The 11,190-nt window shown below is 38.2% G+C and overlaps 1 protein-coding gene across 1 annotated transcript in view; it reads left to right on the top strand.

The window, feature by feature from the left end:
* Positions 1–11,190, top strand: part of USP54 (ubiquitin specific peptidase 54) — a 132,134-nt gene that overhangs the window by 117,728 nt on the left and 3,216 nt on the right. Inside the window, 2 exon segments of the mRNA XM_049645225.1 lie at positions 7,411–7,529; positions 7,847–7,987. Of these exon segments, the coding sequence (XP_049501182.1) occupies positions 7,411–7,529; positions 7,847–7,987 (260 nt within the window).

Here is an 11,190-nt window from a genome sequence, read left to right as displayed (position 1 = left end):
AGAGAGAGAGAGAGAGAGAGAGCGAGCATGAGTGGGGGAGGGGCAGAGAGAGAGAGAGAGAGAGAGAGAGAGACACAGAATCCAAATCAGGCTCCAGGCTCTGAGCTGTCAGCACAGAGCCTGATGCAAGGCTTGAACCCACAAACCTCAAGATTATGACCTGAGCTGAAGTCCAACACTCAACTGACTGAGCCGCCCAGGTGTCCCAAGATGCCCTCCAACTCTTAAAATGATATGTATGATTCTGTGAAATTGAACTCAGAGAACTTTATCTTTAGCTCAGTTTCCATAACAGTACAGGTTATACTGCCAGTTGATGTTTAAATACAGCCATACAGGTATTTACTGAGTACCTAGAAGCTATTCCCAGAAGCTATTGGGGAGGGAGGGTGTCACATAAATATAAGATTTGATATTAAGATATGTTTTTTAGGATATGCATCACAGTATAGACTTTGCAATAATGTTTATTAATATTCTCCTTAGGTACACGGGACAGGGCAGGATGGGAAGATTCTAAAGAATGAGGAAAAGCTGGTGTCTTCCTCAATTAGCTTCCTGTCTAAGGGAGAAAGAAAATACAAATGTCAAGTGTTTTAATAATAAACACATATAAAAGAATATATTGCAATTAAAATTAAACTGTCAAGTATTATATTACCAAAAAAACGCAAATAAAAAAAATTCTTATGTTACCCAAAATAGGAACATTTTTCATTGTGGATAGTTTTGAAAATATATAAACTAACAAAAATCATTGATAATCCCACTATTAATTTCATGAGTTTACTTCTGGCTTTGTTTTTTATGCATATATACTATATATTTATATTTAGTATTTATATTTATATTGTTTTGTTTTTATAAAAAGCAAATTATTACAATATATGTATATAGTTTATTCCCATGATATTCTTACATTATATCCATTAGTATTTTTCTTTTGAAACACTTTTAAGGACTACAATATGCTGCATATGAATGTATCATATATTCAACAATTTTATGATACTTTATATACTTTGCTTAGAATTCTTCCAATTTTTAGATAAACTGATGGTGAATATCTTTATATTTGGGCACATTTCTGATGAGCTCTTCCAAATAAATTTTTACAAGGATAATAGCTAGTTGAAGGTTAAATACTTTTAAAAATCTCTTGATATGGACTGGTAAATTAGCCTTCAGGAAGATTATACTTCTGTAAACAATTTCAAAGAGTACGTACCAAACAGTACTTTTTTGCTTAATAGTGAACAAAAACTAATTTAAAATATCCATCTGATGAGTCAGTTCTTAAAATCCTTGTCAAACCAGACTAGTCTTTATTAACATAAAGAAGGGATCAGGTGGAATAAATCAGGAAGTAGGTAATGAAGTAAAGTGCCAATTAGGATCTGTATATGATAGACTATATCTTTAGGGGAGTACTTCTTTATCTTACTGTGAAGCATTTTTTTCTTTTTTAGATTTTTAAAAATATATTTATTTATTCAGGGCGGGGGAGGGGCAGAGAAAGAGTACGGAGAAAATCCCAAGCAGGCTCTGGGCTGCCAGCATAGAGCCCCACTTGGGGCTTGATCTCACAAATGGTGAGATCATGATCTGAGCCAAACCAAGAGTCGTATGCTCAACTGACTGAGTGACCCAGGCTCCCCTATTGTAAAGCATTTTTTAAGCATCAAATTACTAAAGCAAATTACAAAGCATCTCTCCCCCCGCCCCCGCTTTATTCATATAATTTACAAATAACATGTAAGGTTAAGGTGTACAATGTGATGGTTTGACATATATATAATGTGAAATGATAACGACAGTAAGGTTGGTTAACCCAACCATCACCACGCATAATTGCAATTTCTTTGTAAGAACATTTAAGATCTATTCTATTAGCACCTTTCAGGTAAATAATACAATATTGTTAACTATAGTCATGATCCTGTACATTAGATCTCCAGAATTTATTCATCTTCTAATTAGATTATATCCTTTGACCAACATCTCCCCATTTCCCCCACACTCCATGTCAACTACCATTCTTTTGTTTTGTTTTGTTTTTTTAAGTAGGCTTCAAGTCCAGCATGGAGCCCCAGACGGGGCTTAAACTCACAACCCTGAGATCAAGACCCAAGCTGAGATCAAGAGTTGGATGCTCAACTGACTAAACCACCTAGGTGCCCCTTAACTACCATTCTATATTTCAATGAATTTAGCTTTTTTTTAGACTCCACAAAGTGAGGTCATATAGTATTTGTTTTTCTCTATCTGACTTATGACTTAAAAAAATATAAAAGCCTTATTGATATATAATTTACATATCATACAAATCACCTACTTAATATGTAGAATTCAGTGTTTTTTAAGTATATTCACATATATATATGTCCATCTATCACCACAATCAGTTTTTTTTTTTTTTTTTAAGTTTATTTATTTTGAGAGAGAGAATGTGAGCAGGGGAGGGGCAGAGGGAAAGGGAGATAGAGAATCCAAAGCAGGCTCCACGATGTCAATGCAGAGCCCGACACAGGGCTCAGTTTCACAAACCATGAGATCATGACCTGAACCAAAATCAAGAGCCAGATGCTTAACCAGCTGAGCCACAAAAGTGCCCCACCACAATCAGTTTTAAAGTGTTTTAATCACCCCAAAAAGAAGCCCTATACCCCTTAGTAGTCACTCCCTATCCCCCCTACCCCTCTCTCCTCCAGCCTCAGGCAACCTCTAATCTAGTTTTTGGCTATATATTTGCTTATTTTGGACATATGATATAATGGAATCGTATAGTATATGGTGTTTTGTGACCAGATTAATTTTGACATGATTATAGTTCCTAAAGAGTTGTGTATAAACATTGTCCTTGACCTCTATTCTAAATTTCATAGAATTTTTTTTTTAATTTTTTTTTTAACGTTTATTTATTTTTGAGACAGAGAGAGACAGAGCATGAACGGGGGAGGGGCAGAGAGAGAGGGAGACACAGAATGGGAAGCAGGCTCCAGGCTCTGAGCCATCAGCCCAGAGCCCGATGCGGGGCTCGAACTCACGGACCGTGAGATCGTGACCTGAGCTGAAGTCGGATGCTTAACCGACTGAGCCACCCAGGCGCCCCTAAATTTCATAGAATTTTGAAGTTAGGCAGACATTATCTTAAAGATAAAAAATAACTTTTTGTTAGGGAAAATTTCAAATATATTCAAAAGTAATGAGTAAGAGTAAATGTTACAATAGCTGTCCAATAAGCTAGTACTTATGACTAGCTACTTATGACTAGCTTCCATAGTGATTATCTTGGCCAGTTATCAACATATGGCCAATTCTGGTTTACCTATAGCTTCTACCTACTGGATTATTTTAATATCTATCTATTTACTTATTTACACATTTTATTTTATTTTATTTTATTTTTATTTCCTTGAGTAATCTCTACACCCAGTGTGGGGCCTGAATTCATGACCCTGAGATTAAGAATTGCATGCTGTACTGACTAAGCCAGCCAGGCACTCCTCTACTGGATTATTTTAAAGCAAATTCCAGACATTATATCATTTCATCCATACATAATATGGAATGTATCTCTAAGAAATAGTGAATCTTTTTAAATGCAAAACTATAATTTTATTATATCTAAAAAATTAACAATAATTTCTTAATGTAATATAGTAACTAGCCAGTATTCACGTTTTCTCAATTGTGCCATATATGTCTTTTCACAGTTGGTTTATTTCAAATTAGTATTCAAACAAGATCTACACATTGCATTCGGTTGATATGTCTCAAGGCTTTTTTTAGCCTATAAAATTTTTGTCTGGTAATTTATTTATGGAAGATTTGGTCATTTGTCAAATCCACATTCTAGATTTTACTGATTATATTCTGGTAGTTTTTTTTTTTTTTTTTAAACATGTTCTTCTAGCCCCTGTTTTTCTGTGATCTGGTAATTAGGGATAGAGGCTTAATTAAAATCAGGTTCAATTTTTTTTAAGATTTTATTTTTTTGGGGGTGCCTGGGTGGCTCATTCGGTTAAGCGTCCGACTTCGGCTCAGGTCACGATCTCACAGTTCGTGAGTTCGAGCCCCGCGTCGGGATCTGTGCTGACAGCTCAGAGCCTGGAGCCTGTTTCAGATTCTGTGTCTCCCTCTCTCTGACCCTCCTCCGTTCATGCTCTGTCTCTCTCTGTCTCAAAAATAAATAAATGTTAAAAAAAAAAATTAAAAAAAAAAAGATTTTATTTTTTTAAGTAATTTTTACACCCAAAGTGGGGCTTGAACTCATGACCCCAAGATCAAGAGTCATGTGCTCTACTGGCTGAGCCAGCCAGTCACCCCCAAAATATTTATTTATTTATTTATTTATTTATTTATTTATTTATTTTAATGTTTGTTTATTTTTGACAGAGAGAGAGAGAGAGAGAGAGAGAGAGAGAGAGAGCGCGAGCATGAGTGGGGGAGGGGCAGAGAGAGAGGGAGACACAGAATCTGAAGCAGGCTCCAGTCTCTGAGCTGTCAGCACAGAGCCTGATGCGGGGCTCGAACTCACAGACTGCGAGATCACGACCTAAGCCGAAGTCGGTCACTCAACCGACTGAGCCACCCAGGCGCCCCACCAATATTTTTAAATAAGATTTCAGAGATGGTACTTTGTATTTCTATATCAGGAAGTGCATGATGTCTGGTAGGCTTTCTTCTTGTTACTATTGAGCAGTACATCTTAACCCTACCTTCTGTCAAATCCATAAATCCCCTCAGCTCCTTATAGGTGGCCACCTTCATCTCTGCTGAAATATCTTTAAAAGAATTAGTCTATTCCCAGGGGCACATGGGTGCCTCAGTCAGTTAAATGTCCAACTCTTGGTTTCAGCTCAGGTCATGATCTCGCGGTTTCATGAGTTCAAGCCCCACGTTGGGCTCTGTGCTGGCAGTGCAGAGCCTGCTTGAGATTCTCTCTCCCTCTCTTTCTGCGCCTCCCCAACTCTGCTGTCTCTGTCTCTCAAAATAAGTAAATAAACTTTAAAAAATGAAAAAAAAAAAAAGTCTATTCCCTTCAGAAGGTTCCAGTGGCTACCACCTTGTCTAGGAATCACACTTGACTTTACTTGAAGAGCACCAAATTCTAACCATTACAGCTACAATTTTTAGATCTGGCTGCCCATCAGAGTCAGCTGAGGAGTGTTTTTTTAAAAAACACAGAAATAATTTTATATAAATGGGATGACAGCACACATGTTGTTTTTATTACAGACATTTTCCTGTTTATCTCTGATCCCCTTGCATGAGTCCCTGCCTTTTATCCTCCACCTTCCCAGGTAGTAATCTAATGTGCATATTTCTGTATTTTTCTGTTGATATAATCCTATGTAGACCTAAATATACGGTTTTTTGTTTGTTTGTTTGTTTTTTTGGCCTAAGGTTAGTATTACAGATTCCTCCCCCCCCTTTTTTAAGTTTATTTATTTATTTTGAGAGAGAGAGCACACACATGAGCAGGAGAGGGATAGAGAGAGAATCTCAAGGAGGCTGTGCACAGTGCAGAGCCCAACAGAGGGTTCGATCTCATGAGCAGAAGATCATGCCCTGAGCCAAAATCAAGAGTCAGGTGCTTAGCCAACTGAGCCACCCAGACGCCCCAATTTTTTCCCTTTTAACTTAACAATACTTTATGAAAATCCCTCTAAGTCATCTAGTTTAACTCAATTCATTATTTTTAGTGGCTGGGCAATATTTTTAATTTTTTTTAATGTTTATTTTTGAGAGAGAGACAGACAGAGCGCAAGAGGGGGAGGGGCAGAGAGAGAGGGAGACACAGAATCTGAAGCAGGCTCTAAGCTGTCAGCACAGAGCCCAACGTGTGTGGGGCCAAACTCTGGAACTGTGAGATCATGGCCTGAGGCGAAGTCAGAAGCTTAATCACCTGAGCCACCCAGGTGCCCCTGGGCAATATTTGTTATTGAAGATACCATAGTGTATTTAGCCATCCTGCTATAAATGGGTGTTACTTTATTTCTAGTTTTTTGGCCACTTTAAATAATGCCTCAGTAAACTGGTATTTTTGCTTCTTATTCCTAGGAGTAGGATTGTTGGATAAAAGGGTAAATATATTTTCATTTTTAATGGATATTTCTAAACAGCTTTTTAAGAAGACTATAACATTTCAAATTTTCTTCAACAATGTTTGAGGATATTCTCCTATGCTTTTCAGGAAATCCTTTTGTTTTGTTTTATTTTATTTTATTTATTGATTTTTAAAGATTTTACTTTTAAGTAATCTCTACTCCCAACTCACAATGTTGAGATCCAGAGTCATATGCTCCACTGACTGAGCCAGCCAGGTGCCCCTTGGGGAACCTTTTAAAAAGAAATATTCCCAGACTCCACACCACAAAGATTCTGATTCAGCAGGGCTGTGGAGAGATACAGGAATCTGTATTTTTAAAAGCTCCTGGATGAATCTCAGGTGGTATTGGAACCTCTGCATTTAAGTACCAGGAAATACTAAAAGTAATATTTAGCTTGATCTTTTAGATTAGTATCAGGAATATCTTCCTTTAGCCAGATACATATATTAGAATCAAAATATCAAATCAAGACATGAATTGGTGATAGACATATACATCAAATGTAGGTCAAGGGCATGTGCATTTTCAGAATGGAAGACTTAATTAGTTGTATTGGGGCGAGCCCCTTGGGAGTCACATATCCAGTTTGGAGCAGCTCTTAATAATCTAGCAAGATGTTGAGGAAGAGATAAGCATTTAGTAATGGTTCAGAATTTAAGCATTTAGTGATTGAGAGAAGCCAATGGGGAAATAAAAGAGCATTACACATATAAAATATTGTTGAAGAGCTCCTACTCATAGTAATAGGAAGTGAAAATCAAGAGACTTGAATTTTAATTCTGGTTAATCTACTTACTACCTTTCAGACCCTGGAACTCATTTTCCTGTTATATAATATGAGGAGGTTTGATAGATGATTACTATGTTCATTTCAATTTCTAACTGGACAGAAGATAATGTTCCCTTTGTCATCACAGATGCTCTAGAGAACAACTTTGTCGGACAATTTCCTCTGTATATATTTTAAGTCTTGGGCGTAAGTCTGAGAGAAGTAAAGCTGATTGTGCTTACATAAATGAAACGAGGCAAGATGGGGACATTCAGTTGTCTGTCCACAGAGCCCCTTCTATAACAATGTTCTTTAAAGCCTGTGTTCTGAGACTCTTGTGGCCTATAGGAAACTATCCGTATTCTGAAACTCCTGTTTCTACATCTCAGGAGTACATCCTTCACTGGATTTAAGGATGCTTATTTGTTATTCCATGAAAAAAGAACTGAGTTTCTTGCACTCATGCTGAAGTTAGGCTTCGGGAGAAGAGATGGCTTCAACCTGTATTTATGTTTTCCTCCTCAGGCTCTGCAGATGGTGTGGGGAGGAGGTTGCACTCAGCCCCTGGCCTTGGTCTCTCAAGGACCCCAACAGCAGAAATGGAGCACAGTCTCCATGAAGCCAGCACAGTGCCTGCTTCTCAGGTAGCAGCCTCAGGTCCTAAAGTGCTGGCATGGGGTGGTGCATTGGGACAGGAAGTGTGGAAAGATATAACTGGTAGGGTTGGTGGTAAAGCAGGAATATGGTAATATGGGGCTGTTAGAAGAGAACAAGGTTAATGATGGGGCTTCTTTTGAATGAGAAAAGATTGTCATATGGCCACTACCTTTCAAATACATTAATTCAGGTCTTTAGTAGTGAGTCTTACCCTATTTTCTCCCATATCCCTGGGGACAGGGTCTGTGGGAAAACCATAGGTCTGGTGTTTTGTGTCTGCCTCTGTATGTCTGTGTGTTTGAAGGCTGCACCTTGCCGAGGCCCCAGCAGGGAGTATGGGGAGGATGATCAGTACGGTGCAGAGAACTTTCACCGCATCTCACGCAGTCTCAGTGGCACAGTTGTCTCAGAGAGGGACGAGGCTCCAGTCTCTTCCCACAGTTTTGTAAGTAGAATCAGGGTCTCTATTCAGAGCACTGTATTTCTTTTGCTAGGTAAAAATACACTATATGTGAAGGGGCAGGGGAAATTAAAAGCTGTAATTTGGGGGAAGGCCATGTGCACTCAGCAAAAATGATAACACATAGTCATTACTTTATTGACATACATTTTGTTAGAGCCCAGAGGGATGTCCCTTCCCTAGAGCAGTTCTGGAAGGCATATTAAAGGGTTCCCTAGGGTGAGAAGAGTCCTACTAGCCTTGAGAGAAGTCTGAGAATCAATGGCTGCTGATTGGATCAAAACCCATTGTACTAATCAAAGGAAGGGAAGAGATGGGATGAGATATTTTTTTTTGCCTTTTCCTCCCCACTCCAGTATATGATTGAATGGGATCTAGTATGCTTTCATGCTAAAATAAAGCATGTGCTTGGCAAGAAAAGGAAAGTGATTTAAAATCTTCCTCCTTGAGGCTTTTCATATGGAATTAATGCAGTGATCTGTAGGTGAAAGGGACAACCAAGTCAACAGAGATCAACAAAGTCAGATAGTTTCAGTGGCTGGGTTTATAAATTATGCTTTTGAGAATTTCACATACTTGCCCAAGCAAATTGAGTTTTCATTACAATGGAGGTTAGGATGCAAAGCTCTAGTGCACTAAAGCTTGTTCACCAGGTCAGTTTGATAAAGATTTAAAAAAAATTTTTTTTAGATACATGATATAAAAATAAAAAGGTACAAAAGGGTACAGAGAGAAAACCAAGTCTCTGTTCCACTAGTCCTTCAGATCCACTTTCCCTCCCAAACAGCAGTCATTTTTTCCAAGTTATTGTTCATAAGTTCCTAAACAACCGTGAACATCTTGTCATTCTTGTTGGGGAAGGTGGTCTTTTCTGCCTCACATTTGTTCTCATGTACTGTTAGTGAATTTAATAGCAAATTGTTACTCTTCTAGGGAGCTGGCTTTCTTTCTCCTGATTCCTATACCATTTATTTATTCACTGACTCATTCTTTTAAACAAATGCTTATTGAGCATATGTTCCAGGTATTGTGCCTGGTGCTGGGGATATAGTGGTGAGTGAGCTAGATGTAGTCCCTGCTGTCATGGCCCTTACAGTCTACCTGGGGAGACAGATAAATAAAAGAATTATAATATGATAGGATTTAATGCTATGGAAGCATAATAGAAGGGACATCTAAACCAGACTTGAGGGATCAGGGAAAGCTTCCTGAAGGAAGTAAAATGAATATAGTCTGTAAAGGGACTTCAAGCAGATATTCATTGAATTAAAAGTTTATTTGGTATGGCAGGATTAGAGTCTGGTGAGGACTCTGTTGGACAGAATTAACAAATGAGACTGGAAAGAATATAACTAAGAGTCATATCATGAACCACAGTACGAAGTTTGGGAGCATAGAGAGAAGTGGACATGTTGGAGAGCCAAAGAGGAAGTAAAAATCATTTGGACTTGGTGTCTGATTCATATGGGGAGAGGAGAATCAAGGATGATAACCTGGAATTATTGGTTGACAATGATGTACTTGAGGGAAGAGATATGTATAATTTTGGATATACTATATTTGAGTGGAGATATCTGGTAGGCCTTTGGATGTGACACATAAAAGCTTGAAACCAAGATTCAAGAATCATAACCTTTGAAAAGAGGGAAAGAATATTGTGAGGAGAAGGAAAGAATATTATAAGAAGGATATATCTCTGATGAATATCATATTTAAATGGTTTATCTGAAGAACCCTAAAAGGAGTGAGGACCAGAGAGGTAAAAGGGAAACCAGCGTGGCATCACTTCTTCTGTGCAGAATAAAGGAATAGTTGGCTATGTCACATGCTGAGAGGACTGGCACTTGGTCCTTAGGCCATATGGTAAATGCTTCCTATGTTCCATGCTGTGGTAGTTGCTATGAGCGTACACTGATGAAATAACACAAATTTTGCCCTTGAATAGCTTACAACTTGGTTAGGAAATAAGATACACTGGTATATAGATTGTTTTATTTAATATATTATTTATTAGGTGCCTGTTCCAGGTGCTATTCAGGGTGCTGGGAATACTGGAGTAAAAAGAAATGTATTCTACCAGGAGAGAAAGACAATAAACAAGTAAACCCCAGACAATGTATGATCAAGAAGAATAGAACAAAGCAAGGGGATAAGGAATAGAGAGGTAATAGTGGTTATTTTCAGGGCTACTTTTGATACAGTAGTGAGGCAAATCAGCTCTAAGGAAGTAACATTTGATCAGTGACGTCAGTGATATGATAGTGTGAGCCATGGGAAGACTATTCCAGGTAACAGAAACAGAAAGTGAAAAGGCTCTGAGTTGGAATGAGGTTGGTGTGTTGGGGAAAGTTAAGAAAGTCACAGTGAAAAAGGCACAGGAATGGTAGAGATAAAGTGAGAAAGATCATCACCATTGCTACACATAGGAACTTAACAGGCCACAGTGAGGAAGTAGCAGGCTGGGATAGGAAGATCAGATTGGAGGCTGTTGGAGTGGTCCAGTTGAGTTTAAATATAAAACCTATAGGTAGAAATGAGTGTTCTTGACAAAGGCAACTAAAGGAATCGTGAATGAGAAGTGCGAAATCAAGGGCAATGTCAGCATTTGAATGAATCTAGGTGACTTAGGAAAATGTGGTACCAGGAGGTGGAGTTTGGAATGATGTTGGTTTGATTTTGGACATATTAGTGTTTCAAATGTTAAAGGGGCTATTTCTGAGACTTTGCCACAAAAGTGAATGACTAGTGGAGTATAGTCGTTGACACAAGCATCAGTGGTTACAAACTTGACTGGCAAAAGAGGAGACTGCACTATAGCAGTGACGGGGGAGAAGGTGGAGTAGCAGAATTCTTGATTGTATATTTAAGGAGATACATTTTTAGTTCCCAATATTTAGAGTATAGAATTTTCTTTTTCAGTCTCGCAGTCTTTCTGATTTTTTTTCTCTTTCCTATTTTTTCTCTTTTTAAATTTCTATCTCAGTCTGACTCTACTGTTAGCATTAAAGAATGGGAAAGTGAGGGCTATGAGAAAGGTTAAAGGAAGAGGATCTGCAGTTCTGTGTCTCCATTTCATAGTGGTCTGGATGTCCCTAGAGGAGCTCATGGGAAGAGTGAGTCAATTGGGTCCCTCTCCAGAGCTAGGCATATTGGTACTCTAATCCCCTCCATCTTCCCCTGCTTGCCTC

Source organism: Panthera uncia, chromosome D2 (assembly GCF_023721935.1).
Source record: "Panthera uncia isolate 11264 chromosome D2, Puncia_PCG_1.0, whole genome shotgun sequence".
NCBI classification, from domain to species: Eukaryota; Metazoa; Chordata; class Mammalia; order Carnivora; family Felidae; genus Panthera; species Panthera uncia.
The sequence above is the reverse complement of the archived record's forward strand: the minus strand, read 5'-3'. Positions and strand labels throughout refer to the sequence as shown.